Raw genomic sequence first — 20,388 nt, 5'->3', positions numbered from 1 at the left:
TACAACTCTGAGTAGTTCTGGTGCAGGGGAGGTGAAATGCTCATGAAGTTCTGACATGCTGAGGGGTTCTGATCAGTCATAGGATATTTCCAGGACAAGGATTTAATAAAAAATAGGAGATTTCCAAAGACTTTGTATTCAGTTTCCTTCTGTTGAAGGATGGTAGGGAGGGAGGGATGAATATTAAAGGTTGATTATGAATTATTGATTATGAATTTTGTTAAGTGCCTGAGACAGGTGAACTGTTACTTTTAGTGATCAATAGGTTCACAGGAGATCCCTAATGTGCTTGCAGCCACTCTGCCCATGGACAGCACCAGCATCACCTTTGCTGGATCCATCAGGATCAGTCTGAGCTGTCCTTTCTCCAAGCTGCAAACAGAACCTGCCCCCAGCCAGTGCCCTGCAAACAGGCAGGGTTCTGTCAGGCCAAGGAGAGTGCACAGAGATTTGGGGTCTGGGAGTGCTGGCACAGAGAGATCAGGCACAGGGAAACACCTGCAGGAGGAAAATCTCCAGGAAGCAGAGAGAAGATCAGGGAAGGAGAGAAAACAAAACCCAGAAATGCTGTGGCAGGGAGAGTTCAGAGATGTGCAGAGGATCCCCTCCAGTGCAGCCCCTCCCTCTGAACAAGCCCCCTCCCTCCTGTGCCCCCAGCCAAGCCTCTGCCCTCAGGGCCGGGGCTCCAAGGCGTGCAGCCCCTCCTGTGCAGGCAGAGCTGCAGCAGAGCCGTGGGGCAGCTCTGCAGCCCCGGGCCCAGTTCCCTCTTCAGAGCACAGGGCTGGGGGCAGCTGCCCGGCACTGGGGGCTCTGGCAGGGGGCACAGCTGGCTCAGGGTGACACAGCTGTCCCCAGTGCCCGGCTCTGGGCAATGCTGGCAGTGCAGCCAGGGAAGGAGCTGCATCTCCCTTCATCCAATGCCATCAGAAGGACACTTGGAAGTCTCCCTGAGATTTCAGTCCAAGCTGGGAGCTTCAATCCAGGGTGCAAACCTGTCCTAGAGCATCTCTGAGTTATAAGATTGATAGGGAAAAGCAGAGGTGTTCTGACTCTGAAAATGCTGCTGGGCTGAAGAAATAAGCAATGTGAGTCCTTGGCTCCAAATGTGGAGCTGGGCTGTGCTGGATCCATCTGCTCTCAGCTGTACCTGGGTTTTTTTTTTAAGGAAATGTGGGAAGCTGATCATCCTACCCTGGGAAAGGTTAAACCCAGAGAAACTCAGAACAGGTCAGAATGACAGACCATCTCCCCTCACTCTCCACTCATCAGTTTGCCTCACAGAACTTGCTCTATTCTCCCTGAGTGCAGCAGAAATGCTGAGGGTTTCTGATATCCAATAATACCAGGAAAGACATGGGGGGAGCTTAAAAAGAAAACCTCAGAAATCTTAAACACAGAAGATGCCTGTTTGTGGTCCAGGGGTGGGTGTATGGGAGATGGCTTTGATTTTGGTTGCACGTATCTCATCTAACTCTTCCCTGTCCTTTCTCCATGAACAGGTGCCCATGTGCAGCCACAGCCAATGTCCAACAGCAGCTCCATCAGCCACTTCCTCCTGCTGGCACTGGCAGAGACGCGGCAGCTGCAGCTCCTGCACTTCTGCCTCTTGCTGGGCATCTCCCTGGCTGCCCTCCTGGGCAACGGCCTCATCATCAGCGCCGTAGCCTGCGGCCACCACCTGCACACGCCCATGTTCTTCTTCCTGCTCAACCTGGCCCTCAGCGACCTGGGCTCCATCTGCACCACTGTCCCCAAAGCCATGCACAATTCCCTCTGGGGCACCAGAACCATCTCCTACACAGGGTGCGCTACGCAAATCCTTTTTTTTGTTTTTTGTGCTACTACAGAGTTTTGCCTCCTGACCGTCATGTGCTACGACCGCTACGTGTCCATCTGCAAACCCCTGCACTACGGGACCCTCCTGGGCAGCAGAGCTTGTGCCCACATGGCAGCAGCTGCCTGGGCCAGTGGCCTTCTCAATGCTCTGCTGCTCACGGCCAATGCATTTTCCCTGCCTCTGTGCCATGGCAATGCCCTGGACCAGTTCTTCTGTGAAATCCCCCAGATCCTCAAGCTCTCCTGCTCCAAATCCTACCTCAGGGAACATTGGGTTCTTCTGGTTACTGGTAATTTATCGTTGTGTTGTTTCGTGTTCATTGTTTTCTCCTATGTGCAGATCTTCAGGGCTGTGCTGAGGATCCCCTCTGAGCAGGGACGGCACAAAGCCTTTTCCACCTGCCTCCCTCACCTGGCCGTGGTCTCTCTGTTCATCAGCACTGCAGTGTTTGCCTACCTGAAGCCCCCGTCCATCTCCTCCCCATCCCTGGATCTGTCAGTGTCAGTTCTGTACTCGGTGGTGCCTCCAGCCCTGAACCCCCTCATCTACAGCCTGAGGAACCAGGAGCTCAAGGCTGCAGTGAGGAGACTGATGACTGGATGCTTTCAGGAACATTAAACTGCTGGCCAGTTTCTTCAAATCACTTTGAATAAAACTCATCTTTGATACTTCTTGTTGGTTTCATTTTGCAGTGCCTTTTTCATTGTTTTACATTTTAATGTAGTCCTCAGAGAAATGTCATTGGTTGTGCCATTTCTTATTTTGTTTCTCTCCACCTTCCCTGTGGCCACAGAGTGTGTCAATGAGGGGCTGCACTCTCGGTGGCTTTAGCGGAACTCAAGGATCTTCCAGCAAAATTTTCGGCAGAGATGCCGTTTTGTTGTCTTCTCTGGAGCTGCAGCAGCAATGTCTGTGTGCAGAGCTGGGGGCAGATCAGTGCTGGCACAGCAGCTCTGCTCCTGCTGGCCACACCATTCCTGATCCAGGCCAGGAGCCATTGGCCTTCTTGGCCACCTGGGCACACGGCTGGCTCATGTCCAGCCTGCTGTCCATCAGTCCCTGCAGGTCCCTTTCTGCCTGGCTGCTCTCCAGCCCCTCTGTCCCCAGCCTGGAGCTCTGCAAGGGTTGTTGTGGCCAAAGTGCAGGACCCGGCACTTGGACTTGTTCAACCTCACCTTGTTGGATTTGGGCCCTGGATCCAGCCTGTCCAGGGCCCTGTGCAGAGCCCTCCTACCCTCCAGCAGATCAACACTCACACCCAGCTTGGTGTCATCTGCAATGATGTCCTTGGTTCCATGGGGCCCCAGGGTGTCACAAAGGCCCCATGGCCACACTGTCACAATGCTCTCTGTGGTTCCACAAGTCCCCTCAGTGTCACAATGGACTCCTTGTTTCCACGAGGCCACACAGTGTCACAACGGCCTTCCAGATTCCTTGAGGCCCCAGAGTGTCACAGTGGCCCCTTGGTTACACAAGGTCCTGCAGTGTCACAATGTCCCCTTGGTTCCGTGAGGCCCCGCAGTGTCAGAACGGCCCCTTGGTTCCACTGGGCCCTGGACTCTCCCAGTGCTCTCCTTGGTTTCGCAGTGTCCAAATGGTGAAACCCCTGGGTTCCACCAGGCCCCGCAGTGTCACAATGCCCTCTGTGGTTCCACCAGGACCCAGGGTCACGGGGGACTCCCTGGTTCCATTTGGCCCCAGAGCACCACAATGGAGCCCTGGTTCTATGGGGCTGCACAGTGTCACTCTGGTCCTCTCAGTTCCACGAGGCCCTGCAGTGTCACAATGGCCCCAGAGTGTCCCAATCATCACAGAATGACAGAATCAAACAGGCTGGAAAAGACCTTGGAGATCATCAAGTCCAACCAATGCCCTAATACCGCCTTGTCACCCAGACATGCCACTAAGTGCCACTGCAGAGGGACAGTGACTCTGCCACCTCCCCCTGGCCTGCCCATTCCAATGCCCACTCATCCTTTCTGTGAAGAACTTCTTCCTCTTGTCCAGCCTCAACCTCCCCTGGTGCAGCTCAAGGCTGTGTCTTCTTGTCCTGCCCTCCAGCAGATCCACACTTACACCCAGCTTGGTGTCATCTGCAAATTTGGTGATGCTGGGCTCGATCCCCTCAGCCAGATCATCAGTGAAGATGTGAAACAGGACTGGGCCCAGCACAGATCCCTGGGGACAGCAGCAGGGACTGGACACCAGCTGGATGCAGCACCATCCCCACCACTCTCTGGGCCCAGCCTCCAGCCAGCTCTTCCATCTCCCAGCCAGGAGGGAACCTGCCCAAGCCGTGGGCTGCAGCTTTTCCAGGGAATGCTGTCAGAGACAGTGTCAAAGGCTTTGCTGAAGTCCAGATGGACACATCCACAGCCTTTCCCACATCCACAGCTGGGTCACCTAGTTATAAAAGGAGATGAGGTTGCTCAGGCAGGACCTGCCCCTCTTAAATCCGCGCTGGCTGGCTCTGACCCCTCGGCCATCCTGTGGGTGCCCTGTGATGGCTCTCAAGGTGATCTGTTCCAGAACCTTGCCAGGCACCGAGGTCAGGCTGACAGGCCTGGAGTTCCCCAGATCCTCCTTCCAGCCCTTCTTGGGGATGGGCTCACACTGGCACCTCCTGTGCTCTGGCACCTCCCTGCTGAGCCAGGACTGATGGTAAATGATGGAGAGCAGCTTGGGGAGCTCATCCACCAGCTCCCTCATCCCCCTAGGATGGATCCCATCTGATCCCATACACCTGTGAGCATCTGAGTGGCTCAGCAGGTCACCAGCTGCTTCCTCCTGGATTACAGGGGCTGTTCTGCTCCCTGTGCCCATCTGCCAGCTCAGGAGAACACTTGTCCTGAGTACAATCTGTCCTAATATTGAGAATTGAGACAAACAAGATGTTAAGTAGTATGGCCTTTCCCTTATCTTTAGTTACTTTATTCTCCACTGCATCCAATAAAGAGTAGAGGTTGTCCTTATACCACATTTTGCTATTAATTTATTCATAGACACATTTTTTATTATTTTTCACCGAAGTGTCCAGGTTAATCTCAAATTGAGATTTCACCTCTTTCCTTTTTCTTCTGAATGACCTAACAACATCCTCAAACACATGCTAAGTTGCCTGACCTTCTGTCCAAAGTTGATGCATCCTCTTCCTTCCCTTGAGTTCCTACAAAAGCTCCATGGGCAGCCAGGGCAGTCATTTTCCTCACCAGCTCATCTTTTGCCACACTGGGACAGGCTGCTCCTTTCCCCTTAAGATTACTTTCTTGAAATGTGTCCATCCTCCCTGGACCCCTTTGTTTCTAAAGGCTGTTTCCCATAAAAAATCAGTCCCTGACTCAGTACTCCCCAAATCTCCATCCTAAATAGGCCAAAGTCTGCCCTGCCTAATTTCAGTGTGGAAGTTTTGTTGCTGCCCCTCCTTCTTTCACAGAACATTGAAAACTTGATTATTTCATGGCCACTGTGCCCCAGGCAGCCTCCAACCCCCACATCGGCCACCAGCCCTTCTCTGTTTGTGAGCAGCAGGAGACAGAGCTTTCCTTGGGAGTGGAGTGTTACCAAAAATTCGGTGAAACAGAAAACTCCTTCACACCAATGCAGCATTAAGAAGCAGCATTCTTTATTCAGCTGGATGCACGGGGGATAGCTCCTCCCAAAGCCGAGCATGCTGAGTGCAGGAAAGTTTCTGTTCATATTCTGTATTTTGCACACATATTCATTCATTGTCCTGGACTAAACATACATCTGATAATCATTTCCCCAAAATCATTAACATATTTCCCCTCCCCTTTACCCGTGCTCTCTTCTGTCCTGGGGGTCTCTCTGGTGGTCCCTGGTGGTCGTGGACCCCAATGTTCCCGTGGGCCTGGCTGAGCTGGCAGGACACTGAGGCTGGTGAACTTCCACCTCCCCTTCTCACACAATGGGCATTGTGGGGTTTCCATAGGCCTTGGGGTTTTGGAGAACAAGCTCCAGGTGTGAGCTGACCTGGTGGAGACAATTTATCATCTGGTAACATGAGGTCACAGAGTGGGCTATGACATCACAGAGTGGGGTATGTGGGGTCATTGAGCAGCTACGACATCATGGAATGTCTCTGTGACAGCCCAGAGCCTGCTGTGACATTACAGGGCAGCTCTGTGACATCCCAGAATGGATTGTGGCATCAGAGACCAGCTGTGTGACATTGGAGACCAGGCTGTGACATCCCAGAGGGGCTGTGTGACATCCCAGGAGGGCTGTGTGAGGTCACTGGGTTGGTCACCCCGCCCCAGCTCCCCCTCACAGTTTCTCCCAACAAGTCCAATGCTGTTCATGCCCAGAGGGGTCCCTGTCCCCCGCTATCCCCCCTGGTCCACCTGGAGCCACAGCCTCCACCAAAGGATGTTCCACAGGATCCACCCCAGAGCCTGACACGGGGAAAAGGGGCCAGGGCTGTGTGACCAGGACATCAAGGACATGGATTATCCAGGTCCCTGTGGCCTGGGTTGGGGTCCCCAGGGCAGGAAAGATGCCTGGCAGCTGGAGCAGGCTTAGGGAAGGGCCTCCAAGGTGGGGCTGGAGCCCTTGGGCTGTGAGCAGAGGCTGAGGGAGCTGGGCTTGTCCAGCCCGGAGCAGGGAAGGCTGAGGGGCTCCTCATCCCAGCCTGGCAGTGCCAGCGAGGAGGGGATGGAGAACACAGAGCCAGGCTCTTCACCGGGGGCCTGGTGGGAGATAAAAGCCAATGGGTGGAAGGGGAAAGAGGGGAGATCAGCCAGGTCAGGAGGAGATGAAATGAGTCAGGCTGGTTTCAGCATTTCCTCAACACCAAAAGCAGCCTGACCTCCCTTCTCCATCCACCACTGACAGCTTTGCAAATCAGGAACTGTTTGAGCTGTTTTTCCCCCACTCCAGGACAAGCATTCTGATAGAAGAACTTAATTGTGTTTATATCAATCACAGAACCACGTTTGTCTGAAATAAATTTTAGTATGGAAATCACTTGTGGATGCTGGACTCATCAGACGTTGCACATAGCTCAGGGAAGAGCATGATTTTTATTAAATTGTGTCCTGTTCAACTGTAGTCTGTTGGCCCTGAAGAGAAACTTTCTGTGCCTCTGAGTCAGACAATTCCAGTATTTTATCACCCTTTCCATAAAAAACTTTTTTCCTAATATCCAACCTAAATTTCCCTTGATACATCTTAGGACTGTGTCCTCTGGTTCAGCCAGTTGCTGTGAAGAGAAAGAGACCGACTCCCACCTGACCACAACCATCTTTCAGGGAGTGTAGAGAGTGATAAGGTCACCTCTGAGTCTCCTCTTCATCAGCTCCCTCAGTCATTTCTCATGGGATTTGTGTTCCAGGCCCCTCACCAGCCTTGTTGTCCTTCTCTGGACACACTCCAGCCCCTCCATGTCCTCCCAAATTGGGGGGCCCAGAACTGGACACAGCACTCGAGGAACGGTGCCAGTACAGGAGAAGAATGCCAAGTACACCAGTGCCCAGTACAGGGGAAGAATCACTGCCCTGCTCCTGCTGGCCACACCATTCCTGATCCAGGCCAGGAGCCATTGGCCTTCTTGACCACCAGGGCACACTGGTGGCTCATGTCCAGCCGGCTGTCGACCAGTGCCTCCAGGTCCCTTTCTGCCTGGGCACTGTCCAGCCACACCATCCCCAGCCTATAGCACTGCAGGGGGCCAAAGTGCAGGGCTGGGCACTTGTACTTGTTAAACTTCATCTTCTTGGACTCTGCCCATCCCTCCAAATGTTCCAGGTGTCCCTGCAGAGCCCTCCTGCCTTCCAACAGATGGACACACGCTCCCAGTTTAGTGTCATCTGCAGATTTACTGATGAAAGGCTCAATCCCCTCATCCATGTCATCAGTAAAAATACTGAAGAGAACTGGCCCAGCACAGAGCCCTGAGGGACACCCCTGGTGACTGTCCCCAGCTGGATGCAGCACCGCTCACCAGCCCTCTCTGGGCCGGCCATGCAGCCAGTTCTGAACCCAGCACAGAGTGCTCCTGTCCCAGCCGTGGGCTGCAGCTTTTCCAGGAGTGTGCTGTGGGAGACAGTGCCAAAGGCCCTGCTGGAGCCCAAACAGACACATCCACAGCCTGTCCCACATCCACCAGGAGGGTCACCTGGCCATAGAAGGAGACCAGGTTGGTCAGACACGACCTACCCCTCCTAAACCCCTGTGGCTGGGTCTGACACCCTGGCCATCCTGTAAGTGCTGTGTGATGGCACTCAGTATGAACTGTTCCATCACCTTACCGGGTACTGAGGTCAGCCTGACTGGCCTGTAATTACCAGGATCCTCCTTCCCACCCTTGCTGTGAATGGCTGTCACACTGGGCAGCTTCCAGTCATCTGGAACCTCTCCAATGAGCCAGGACTGCTGGTAAATGATGGAGAGCGGCTTGGCAAGCTCATCTGCCAGCTCCCTCATCACCCTGGGGTGGATCCCATCTGGTCCCATGGATTTATGAACATCCAAGCAGCTCAGCAGTTCTCTGACTGCCTCCTCCTGGATAACAACGGCCCACTCTGCTCCCTGACACCATCCACCAGCCCAGAGGAACAGTTGTCCTGAAGGCAAATCGTCTTCTCCCTAAAAACTGGGGCAAAGATGGCGTTAAGCACTTCTACCTTCTCCTCATCTGTAGCTATTAAATTCCTTTCCACATTTAATAAAGAACAAAGATTGTTCTTACCCTTCCTTTTACCACTGATGTATTTGCAAAAACATTTTTTATTATCCTTTTCCGAAGTTGCCATTTTAAGTTCAAACTGAGCTTTGGCCTCCCTAACTTCTTCCCTACACGCTCTAGTGTCGCAGTGCGCTGTCGTATCGTGCTGGGCAGCGACAGCAGGGGCGCGACCTTCCCCCCGTGAGCTCTGCTATTCCCAGTTATTGCTTGGTCCGACCAGGAACAGATAATGACGACACGGGACACAGGGTAAAAGTGGATGGATCTATTAGGTCCACGACCTGGGACCCCAGGACAAAGCCCAGGGTGGGTCTGCAGAGGTTTTTATAGGGGAAGTGGTATAGGGCAACCAACCAATGAGGGCATGGCAGGGGAGGAATCTGAGGCAGGACTCACATTCTATAAACCTATCAGGGAGAGCAGGGGAGGGGGATAATACAAAGCAACAAATGGGGTATCGAATACTACAAGATAGACAAGGAACACTCAGGAAAAAGGGGTAGGGATAGGGAGGATTGACAACTTGGGAGGGAGGAAGGTAGGGAAGGGCTTGAGGAGATTGGTAACTCAGGAGGGGAGGTGATTAGGGAGGAGAATAGTGGGCAAACACAAAGTAAAAACAAAAACCACACCACAGCAGTCACCAAACCTCAGAAATAGCAGAATAAGACTCCTTAACACTAATTTGCTAGTTAAGAGGGTATCATTTATTCAGGCCTGAGGTCTAGTGAGGGATAACAACCTTATGTGGACATGTAATTCTACCAGTGTGTTCCTTATACACAGTTGCTAAATGCATATTACAATTTACCCATTTCCATAAAACCCACCCCAAGTTCCCAGTTTCAGGCCTTGCTTTTTCTATCACTGCATTCTTGAGCCAGATCTCTTCTACACTTCCAACTGTCCTTGCTGGAAAAGCAGCCCCTGCACGCCTTATTCCTGTGTTAAAAAATCACAGGCACAGTAAAAATTGAATGAACCCTTTTGGTATCAAGGCCAAGGCTTTGTGTGGCCAGGCAGGGGCAGGCAGGAGGCAGAGCTGTCAGCAAAGGAAGGGGCCAGCCAGGTGGGGCAGCCGGGGGATGAGGACAGCCTGCAGGGACAGAGGCGCAGGGCAGGGACACCGTAGGACAGCCTGGGCTGCAGAGGGCACAGGCATGTGCAGCAGCTGCAAGGCCCTGACAGAGCCAACCTGTGCAGCACTTTGGCCATGGCTGCTGGCCCTGGGCCTGAGGCCACCAGGGGACAAGTGACCCTTGCAGCCCTGGGGCCTCAGTGCCTCCTTGTCCCTGCTCAGCAGCCTGGCAGGGGCCGCCCCATGGTCCTGCCCTTGGCATTGCACATCCCCACATGCCAGTGCCCATCCCGGGAAAAGCCCTGAGCAATGAGGGAGGGACAGGATCTGCCTTGCCAGGGGCTGGGGCTCAGCCTTGGCCCTTTGCATTCCTGAAACACATCCAGGTTTGCTCAGCACCAGAGACACCTTTCCCCTGCTGTCCCCACCTGTCATCAGTGCCTCCAGTGTTCTGCTCTAACTGGAGCCTGGGGACACTTTCTCAGTTGTGTCCCTGACAGGGATCTCTTCAAAGTAAAAGAAACCTCAGTGTTTCAATCTCACTTGGAGCTCTTGAGAAGTTCTTTGAGCACACTCTGAGGGACTGGGTCTGATGCAAACAGCACCAAAGCCCCAGAGGGTCATTCAAGTCCTGGTGCTGTGTCTGTGCTGCTGGGCTGGGCCGGGCTCCTGGCCCAGAGGCAGCTCCTGGCAAGGGCAGTGCTGCAGAGAGACAGCTCTGGCCAGGAGCAGCTCCTGTGCACAGCCCAGCAGGGCTGGGGCACTGCCAGGGCATGCCAGGGACACGAGCAGGGCACAGACAGAGCTCACAGGGGCTCAGCACTGGCAGGGGCTGTGGGATGTCCCAGAGGGGGCTGTGTCACAGCAGCACCTCTGTGGCTGTGTCACAGAGGCACAGAGCAGCTGTGATGTCAGAGAGGGGCTGTGTGACAGCACAGAGTGGGTTGTGTGAGGTCACAGATTGGGCTGTGAATCACAGAGTGGGTTGTGTGAGGTCATCAAGCGCCTATGGCATCATAGAGGGGACTGTGTGACATCACAGAGCAGGCTGTGACATCATGGCATGGCTGTATGACATCACAGAGCAGGCTGTGAGGACAAAGCGTGCTGTGACATTACAGAGTGCAGTATGACACCACAGGGAGGGTTTTGTGACATCACAGAGAAGGGTATATAGCCATCACCGGGTGGCTGTGTAACTTCATAGAGCAGGCTGTGACATCAAAGAACAGACAGTGACATCTCCGGGTGACTTTGTGACATCACAGAGTCTTCTGTGACAGCACAGAGCAGCCATATGACATCACAGGGTGACATCTCAGAGTTGGATTTGTGACATCACAAGGGCTGTGTGACATCACAGGGGCTGTGTGAGGTCACTGGGGAGGTCACTCCACCCCAGCCCCCCCTCACATTTCCCCCAGAGAAGTCCAACGCTGCTCGTGCACAGCGGGGTCCCCTGTCCCCCCGGGTCCCCCCGCCCCCGGCGCCGCAGCCTCCCCCAGAGGATGTTCCATGAGATCGACCCCAGAGCCTGACACGGGGATGGGGGACGGGGCTATGGGGGGTGGGACAGGGGGACAGGGACCCCCCGGCAGCGTCCCCGTGTCCCCCAGGGCCAGAGCCTGGGCCAGGGCTCCTTCACCCTGTTACCAACGAGGGCTTGAGAGCGCTGAAAAAATCCCCAGCAAGGGAGCAGCAAAAACCAGATTTAATATTAAGCGACAGCACGGCAAAGTTCCTTGGCAAGAGTCACTCTGCTCCTGACTGGACACTTCAGGCACTCCAAAGAAACAAAGCAACAAAACAAACAAACAAACAACAAAAAAAATCCAGGCAATCAAACCAGAAATGAACCAAGAAATGGGGGTTTCCTTCCTCTGGAAAAGAACTGTCCTTCTAGACCAGCTGCCCATGGCCACAATTGGGATTTTACCTCCAATATCGGCTGTTGTGAGAGAGCGGAGGAGATTGTTGGCTGGAAACATTTCATGTGTGGGGGAGGAAGGTGAAGGTCCAGCCTTGCCCTGCCCTGGAACCCCAGCCCTGCCCTGCCCTGGAACCCCAATCCCCCCAGAGCCTCTATCCCAGCCCAGCAGTGGCTGCCAGTCCCTGGCACAGCACAGGCAATGCTCCACAGCCACCTCTGGAGCCCCAGCCCAGCTCCTGAGTGACCAAATGACCCCAAGTCCCACCTGGGGAAAGGGCCCAGGGACACCAAGGGGTATTTAAGGCTGAGCACAAGGCAAGCACACATCTGGACCCTACCTCCTCTTGGAATTTCTATCTGAACACTGCTGGAATCCAGGAGTTGGTAGCTCTGTGTCTGCTCCTCTATATCTTATTTTTCTCTCTTTCTGTGTCTGCTTCTACTTCTGTCCTCTTGCAAATGTTGATTAACTTAAAATTGAACAGGCTTAGAGTTAGTGAAGTTGAATGGGCAGAGTTAATGATTTGAGAAGTGTTTTTTGTTCATTGAATATCATATTAAACCTTTTGCCAAACTTTCTCTGATTTTCTAAAGTTCCCAGTAAAGGCTGTTTTGTTGTCTGGAGCTCCTGAGAATCCCTTGTGTGTATTTCTCCAGTGCATCCAACACAGAGTACACAAACAATTGTAATTTCTTATAAATGTTTCCCTTGAGTGAGTTTTATAGTGGATGGGAGTCAGGGCTTGTGTGTCCTGCTTGGCACAGCCCAGGCAGGGCTTTCACAGCCCCATCCCACACTCCATTTCCCAGCTGGAGCCGCTGGTGCCTCTGAGTTCTGCTGCCCCAGCCCCAGGGACGCTCTCCTTGTCTGCCCATTCCCCCACGGTCTCTGGGCAGGGATGGCCTCAGTGGGGGCTGCTGACATCCTCAGCACCTTGGAGGCTGCTGCTGAATTTTACTGCTCCAGAGGCTTCTCCAGCCTTCAGCTCTTCAGTTCAGCAATTCAGTGCCCCAGGGCTCATTAATGTTCAGAACACCTTAACAAGCCAAGACTCTGGGAATAATTTAAGCTTTCAAATCATTTGTGGTTAATTAGACAGATTTCAGAAGCCTATTGCAAGTGAATACACTGTATTTAAAAAGACAATGAGAAAGATTTTTTAAGTCCTGTATAGTTTTTTTTTCCCTGTTAATTCATTGATAAGTGCAATCTCCAATTGACTCTAAATCCAAGTACCTCCTCATGCAGTTGGAATAGATATGAAAATCAAGACCCTTCATGGCTGACAATCAATCAGACTCTGTCCCTACCCCCACCCCACCATTTCCCCCATCCAAGCCCTGGCACTCAGAGCAGCCTTGTGCAAATCTGAGCTCCCTCCAGCCCAGGCTGCACCTGCAGCTTTTAGCTCCTTGGCTCCAACTCCCACCTGCTTTCCCTGGAGAAGGAGCTGCCCGAGACACAGAGGGATGTTCATTTCTTGTCAGCCAACAAAGCCAAGGGAAGGCACAGCTCCATCAAATGCAAAAGTCATTCTTCTCCCTGGCCGTGCCCTGCCCCTGATCCCCACAGCCTGTCCTGTTTCCTTCATCCCTGCATTGCCAGGCTCTCTCTGGGACAAGGCAGCTCTGCTCTGGGGATGGAGGGAGCTCCAAGTGCCACCACTGGAGTGAGAACCACAACTCATCAGGTTTGTGTCCTTTGGGAGACCAGGAACTGGTGAGACTCAGAGGCACAGAAAGTTTCTCTTCACCGCAAACATAAAAAATGTGACCATGTTACATTTAAGAAACATCAAAACCCTTCCTTGAACTCCTTGTGACATCCCAGCAACATCTGACATGTCCACCATCCACAAGGCATTGCCATATGGGAAGGATTTTAGACAAACAGATAAGAAGAGGTGATATAAAAAATAAAAATAGGAAATAGGATGCTGGCTAAGGTGTTATTTAAACTTCTGAAAGATTGGGCAATTCCCTGAAGCTGAAAGCATGAAGCCAGTCAAGGGAGATGCATTGGGATGACCAGAGAACAGCTGCAGGCAGAAGTCTGGGAGCAATGGGAAGGACATTGATCCAGCTGCTCTAAATGAAGGAATGTCCTTAGACATGGCCATTTAATCAGGAGAACTGGAAACACCTGAAGGAAGAGGGCTATGAAATATTAGACTGAATCTTGGTGCCAAAGGTAGAGGGGAAGATCAGTATTTCTCCTCCTGCCATCAGTAGAAGAACCCAGTACATCCAGGAAATTCCTGTTTCTGGTGGAAAAATTCTGCCATTTCTTAAAAGTATTCAAATGACCCAGGTAATAAATATTTACTTGTATAATATGAAACTAACAGGTATTAAAACCTGTGCCCCTTTCCAGGCAGACATCAGCTGTGTGCCCATGAACAGGAGTGCCACTTGTGCCCGGAGGTGCCCAGCTGGGATTGCATCTCTCAGAGAGGAGCTGAGGGAGAGCAGAGCACCTTGCAAGCTGCAGGTCCCTGCCAGCCCCGCAGGGCTCCTGTGCCATCAACATCTGCTCTGCTCCAGGCTGAAACAGGGCCCAGCACGGTGCCGGGATCATCAGAGAGCTGAGGTGTGTGCTGGAATTCCATGCCCTCCCCATGGTGCAGCAGCCCTGCATTTCCCTGCTGCAGCCTTGGTCTCCAGCACAGCCATGGAGGCTCTTTGGGCTCCTGAGTGTTCCTGCAGCCCCCAAGGGCAGCTGAGCTCTGCCTTTGGCACAGTCAGCCCTGGCCAGCGCAGGCCACGCTCAGCAATTCCTTGTCTGTGCCCGGCCTTGCTGCCAGCCCCGGCAGCGGCTGCGTGGCCCCTTGGTGGCCCTGTGCTGGCCCAGCCATGGTGCCACAGCCCCTGTGCAGGCCCAGCCCAGGACAGGAGCATTGCGGCTGGGAACGGCCCCTGTGCCGTGGTGCCCACGGCAGCCTTGGGGCTCTGTGCCCCATGGCCTCCCTGCTGGGCAGCCTCTGCCAGCTCCTGCCCAGCCCCTGGCACCTGTGGGGCTGCACAGACAGCCCTGCCCCGGGCTCTGCCGGCCTCTGGGCCAGCAGAGAGGCCGGCCAGGGCTGGCCATGGCCGGGAACAGGCCCTGAGCCCCGCAGCAGGATGGAGCTGGGCCACAGCCAAACTCAGCCCAGGCCAAAGCTGGGCTCAGCAGCCAGGGCTGCCAAGGGCTGGGGACAGAGGCTGGCGCTGACAAATGTCCTGGGCCCCCTCCCTGCTGTGTCCATGCCCCCAAGGGCACAGAGCAGCCTCCTCTCTCGGGCACTTGCCTGTTTTCAATGCCTTGCACAGGCGCTGGCCCTGCCCCACAAGGCCTGGGCTGAGTCCTGCCCCTGCACGCTCAGCCAGGCTGAGATGGACACTGATGGTTTCTGGGCCAGGCTCTCGCAGCCCAGCCCAGCTCCCTGCAAGCTCTGCCAGCTGCCCTGAGCTCTGTGCAGCACCAAGGGCCTCTCCCCAGCACAGCCCAGCCGGCTCTGGCCCCACAGCTCTGCTCAGGCCAGGCTGCTCTGGCCACTGGCCCCACGGCCTCAGCCCCTGCCAAGGGCACAGCAGCAGCTGCAGCTCAGCCAGGACTCAGCCCCAGCCATGGGGGAAGGGGCTTGCCCAAGGCACAAGGAGGCTCCCTGGCTGCCCTGCTCCCCTCGGCCTCAGCTGCTGAGAGCTCTGCAGCCCCTGCTGCCATCCCATCTGCCCAGGCCAGCACAAGAGCCCCGGCCTTGGGGCCCTCCAGAGCTGCTCCTGCTCCAGGCCCAGGGCCCATCCCAGAGCTGGGGCAGCCACAAAGCTCTGCCCATTTCTGCTCATTGCTGCTCTGATGGGGATGGATCCTCAGCCCCTTGGAGGCTGCTGATGAATTTTCCTACTCCAGAGGCCTCTTTTTTCCTGAGCTCTTCAGTTCAGGAATTCAGTAATAAAAGGCTCATAAATATTTTTTTTTAAATCCCCAAAAAAGAAAAGCCCATGGGAATAAATCAAATCCTCAATTCTTCTGTGGTAAATTAGACAGAATTCAGAAGTGTATTCCAAGTAAATATACTGTATTGAAAATACTGCAGAGAGAACTGTTTTGTCCTGTTTTCTTTTTCTGTTTACAGATTGATATCAGCAATGTCCAATTGATTATGACCCCCAGCACCTCCTAATGCAGTCTGAATAGACGTGAAAATTAAGGCCCTTCATGGCTGACAATCAGTAACACTTTGTCCCTACCCCCTCCCCACCATTTCCCTCATCCAAGCCCTGGCACTCAGAGCAGCTGAGGAATGGAGTCACATCCAGGGCTGTCCCCAGGGCTCAGGACTGGGGCCAGGTCAGTGAAATCTCTTTATTGCTGATCTGGACGAAGCCATCGAGGGCACCCTCAGGCAGTTCCAGGTGAGCCCAGGCTGGGTGGGAGTGTGGCTGTGCTGCAGGGCAGGAAGCTCTGCAGAGGGATCTGGACAGGCTGGAGCCATGGGCCCAGGACAATTGGATGAGGTTCACCAAGGCCAAGGGCCGGGTCCTGCCCTGGGCTCACAACCACCCCAAATCCCTGGCCGTGCCCTGCCCCTGATCCCCACAGCCTGTCCTGTTTCCTTCATCCATGCATTGCCAGGGACTTTCTGGGACAAGGCAGCTCTGCTCTGGGGATGGAGGGAGCTCCAAGTGCCACCACTGGAGTGGGAACCAGAACTCATCAGGTTTGTGTCCTTTGGGGGTCAGGAACTGGTGAGACTCAGAGGCACAAAAAGTTTCTCTTCATGGCCAACAGACCATGGTTGAACAGGACACAATTTAATAACAGTCATGCTCTTCCCTGAGCTATGTGCAACGTCCCAGCAGTGTCTTATGAGTCCACCATCCACAAGTGATTTCCATACTAGAATGGATTTTAGTATGGAAATGTGGTTCTGTGATAGATACAAACACAATTAAGTTCTTGTATCAGGATGCTCGTCCTGGAGTGGGGGCAAAAGAGTTCAAACAATTCCTGATGTGCAAAGCTGTCAGTGGTGGACAGAGAAGGGAGGTCAGGCAGGTGTTTGAGGAAATGCTGAACACAGCCCAACTCATTTCATCTCCTCCTGGCCTGGCTGATCTCCCCTCTTTCCCCTTCCACCCATTGGCTTTTGTCTCCCACCAGGTCCCCCGGTGAAGAGCCTGGCTCTGTGTTCTCCATCCCCTCCTCGCTGGCACTGCCAGGCTGGGATGAGGAGCCCCTCAGCCTTCCCTGCTCCGGGCTGGACAAGCCCAGCTCCCTCAGCCTCTGCTCACAGCCCAAGGGCTCCAGCCCCACCTTGGAGGCCCTTCCCTAAGCCTGCTCCAGCTGCCAGACATCTTTCCTGCCCTGGGGAACCCAACCCAGGCCACAGGGACCTGGATAATCCACGGCCTTGATGTCCTGGTCACACAGCCCTGGCCCCTTTTCCCCGTGTCAGGCTCTGGGGTGGATCCTGTGGAACATCCTTTGGTGGAGGCTGTGGCTCCAGGTGGGCCGGGGGGATAGCGGGGGACAGGGACCCCGCTGGGCATGAACAGCATTGGACTTGTTGGGAGAAACTGTGAGGGGGAGCTGGGGCGGAGTGACCAACCCAGTGACCTCACAGAGCCCTCCTGGGATGTCACACAGCCCCTCTGGGATGTAACAGCTCGTTCTATATTTACGCACAGCTGGTCTCTGATGTCACAATCCATTCTGTGATGTCACAGAGCTGCCCTGTAATGTCACAGCAAAATTCTGTGATGTCAGAGTCGGCTCTGTGATGTCAGAGCTCTGTCCTGTGATGTGACAGCCAATTCTTTAATGTTACACAGATGGTCTCTGATGTCACAGCCAACTCTGTGATGTCACAGCCCACTCTGTGACCTCATGTTACCAGATGATAAATTGTCTCCACCAGGTGAGCTGACACCTGGAGCTTGTTCTCCAAAACCCCAGGCCTATGGAAACCCCACAATGCCCATTGTGTGAGAAGGGGAACTGGAAGTTCACCAGCCTCAGTGTCCTGCCAGCTCAGCCAGGCCCACGGGAACATTGGGGTCCACGACCACCAGGGACCACCAGAGAGACCCCCAGGACAGAAGAGAGCATGGGTAAAGGGGAGGGGAAATATGTTAATGATTTTGGGGAAATGATTATCAGATGTATTTTTAGTCCAGGACAATCAATGAATATGTGTGCAAAATACAGAATATGAACAGAAACTTTCCTGCACTCAGCATGCTCGGCTTTGGGAGGAGCTATCCCCCGTGCATCCGGCTGAATAAAGAATGCTGCTTCTTAATGCTGCATTGGTGTGAAGGATTTTTCTGTTTCACTGAATTTTTGGTAACACTCCACTCCCAAGGAAAGCTCTGTCTCCTGCTGCTCACAAAGAGAGAAGGGCTGGTGGCAGATGTGGCACGTTGCTCCTGTGTGTGCCTGCACTTTGTCCTTTTCTCTCACTGGAGGGAGGATGGAAGCACGGGAAGAGTCAATATCTGAGCCGGGGCCTGCAGATGGTTGCGTGAGCCCGGCCGGGCTGGGTCCTTGCGGCCGGAGCTGTTTTCCCATGGAGGTTTGTGCAGCGGCTGCGCTGGGGCTGTGTCAGGCTGGGCGGCGCTGGGGGCAGGGCCAGGATCTCAGCAGCCAGGCCAGAGCAGAGCAGCAGCACGGCCGGGGCCGATGGCTTCTCCTGGCCCTGCCCGCTGGTTGCGGGCCAAGCCCAAGGGCGGCAGAAGCTTGGCCGAGCCGGCCCGGCCCGGGGCTGCTCCTGGGGCCCGGCGGATCCTGGCTGGGCCCGGGCTGGCGGCGGGGCAGGGCTCGGCAGCGGCCAGATGTCAGCAAGCGCAGCCACGGCCCGGCCCGGCCTCGGCCCCGCGGCCTCCCCTCCCCTGCCCGGCAGCCGATGGGGCCTGGCGGGCTCCCTGGGAAGGGGCCCGGCCCCACGGCAGGAGCCGCCCGGCCCGCCCCGGCCCAGACGGGGGCTGGCCCGGCCTTGGCACCTCTGTGCTGGCCAGAAGGGAAAGAGACCCAGCCAGGCTTCTTCCTCTTTAACTTGTGTCTTCACAGAGGCGTCTGCAGTTTCCTTAGTGCTTTAACAGATTGTCAATTCTTAAAGCTAATTACTGATTGTTTTTTGTGTCAGACACGGAGGAAACTTCTAGCTGCTTCTCTCAGGACATCACTTGTGTGATGCAAAACCACCACAACAGGACAGAGCACAGAGCTCGTTTGTCCATATGTAGTGTTCGTGTGCCTGAGGCCTCAGAACCCCACCTTGGGAGATCTCTGGGTGCTCTCCAAGGTGTTTTCAAATAAGAACATACAGCTCATTGTCTAAGAAAATCACTAGAGGACAGGGCCAGACTCACCTGTCTGTCCTGGCTACTTTTGTCTGGGAGAAATCCTTGGATATAGGGAATTTCGGAGGCCAAATTCTAATTTTTGTCATGGACCTTGGACATGAAGGCCAGGTTCTTTTCCACAGGAAGGAAGGAACAGAGCCCAGTGTTTCAGGGGCAGATGAGAGGTGACCATCAGAGGCCAGCCAGAGCTGTCAGGTTTTGTTCTGGGAAATACTCTTGCATAAAGGAAAATTTTTAGGGAGGAAACCAATTTTGTCAATGGGCATTTGAAAAGACAGACATTTCTTTCCCACAGCAAGGAAAGCATGGAGCCCCAGTGCTCCAGGAGCTGATGAGAGGCGGCCCTTGGCATTCCAAGATCAGCCAGACCTGTCAGGTGGCCCCTGGGAGGCCAAGCCAGCCAGACCTGTTCCATGTGCCCTCGGTTCCATGGGGCCCCACAGTGTCCCAATGGTCCCTTGCTTCCAGGAGGCCCTGAGGTGTCACAATGTCCCCTTGGTGACACGAGGCCCTGAAGGGTCCTCATGGTCTCCATGGTTCCATCAGGCCCCACAGAGTCATGATGTCTCTGGGTCCATGAAGCCCCGCTGTGTCACCATGGCCCCTTGGTTCCATGGGCTCCAGGGGTGCCACAATGATCCCCTTGGTTCCATGAGGTGCCCACAGTGTCACAGGGATCTCCATGGGAAGGAAAGAACCGAGCCCCAGTGTGGCAGGGGCAGCCACCAGAGGTCAAGGCCAGCCAGACCTCTCTGTCCTGGTAGCTTTTATCTGAAAGCAACTCTTGGATATAGGGAATTTGGGAGGTGGAACCACCTCAATTGCAGCCATTTCTGCATAGATAAGAAGGATGGTTCTTTTCCATAGGAAGGAAAACACAGAGCTCAAGTGTTTCAGGGGCAGAAGAGGAGAGAGGTGGCTCCTGGGAGGCCAAGCCAGCCAGACCTGTTTGTCCTGGCAGCTTTTGTCACTGAGAAATCCTTGGATCTAGGGAATTCTGGAGGAGGAATCTCCATTTTGACCACGGACACCTTGAGAAGAAGGATGGTTCTTTTCCATAAGAAGGAAAGCATCGAGCCTCAGTGTTTTGAGGCAGATGAGAGGCAGCCCCCAAGAGGCCAAGGGCAGCCAGACCTGTCTGTCCTGGCTGCTTTCACTTCAGAGCAATCCTTGGATGTACGGAGTTCTGGAGGTGGAAACCCAGTTTTGGCCATGGGCACCTGCCCAGGATGGATGGTTTTTTCCTATAGGAAAGAAAAGCACAAAATCCAAGTGTTCTGGAAGAAGATGAGAGGTGGCCACACATAGGCCAAGCCAGCCAGACCTGTCCCTCCTGGCACCTTTCATTTCGGGGGTATCCTTGGACACAGGGAATTTTGAGAATCTCAAATTTGGCCGTGGGTGCCTGGACAGGAAGATGAGTTCTTTTCATTAGGAAGGAAAGCACAGAGCCCCAGTGTCTCAGAGTCACATGAGTGCCAGCCCTCAGGAAG

At 54.2% G+C, this 20,388-nt stretch overlaps 1 protein-coding gene and 2 pseudogenes across 1 annotated transcript; 2 read left to right on the top strand and 1 right to left on the bottom strand.

Moving 5' to 3' along the window:
* LOC128820667 (uncharacterized) overlaps positions 1-20,388 on the bottom strand; it is a 2,212,279-nt pseudogene that overhangs the window by 574,017 nt on the left and 1,617,874 nt on the right.
* LOC128820669 (uncharacterized) overlaps positions 1-20,388 on the top strand; it is a 1,091,286-nt pseudogene that overhangs the window by 453,424 nt on the left and 617,474 nt on the right.
* On the top strand, positions 1,486-2,459 carry LOC128820693 (olfactory receptor 14J1-like). Its single transcript, XM_054001506.1, has one exon. It carries the CDS (start codon positions 1,523-1,525, stop codon positions 2,453-2,455), a length of 933 nt encoding a protein of 310 aa, XP_053857481.1. The 5' UTR covers positions 1,486-1,522; the 3' UTR covers positions 2,456-2,459.

This window comes from Vidua macroura, chromosome 30 (assembly GCF_024509145.1).
Source record: "Vidua macroura isolate BioBank_ID:100142 chromosome 30, ASM2450914v1, whole genome shotgun sequence".
Taxonomy (NCBI): Eukaryota; Metazoa; Chordata; class Aves; order Passeriformes; family Viduidae; genus Vidua; species Vidua macroura.
The sequence above is the reverse complement of the archived record's forward strand: the minus strand, read 5'-3'. Positions and strand labels throughout refer to the sequence as shown.

Bases quoted from the DNA above. Each gene is read 5' to 3' on its own strand.
- LOC128820693 (XM_054001506.1), top strand. From the start codon at position 1,523: ATGTCCAACAGCAGCTCCATCAGCCACTTCCTCCTGCTGGCACTGGCA.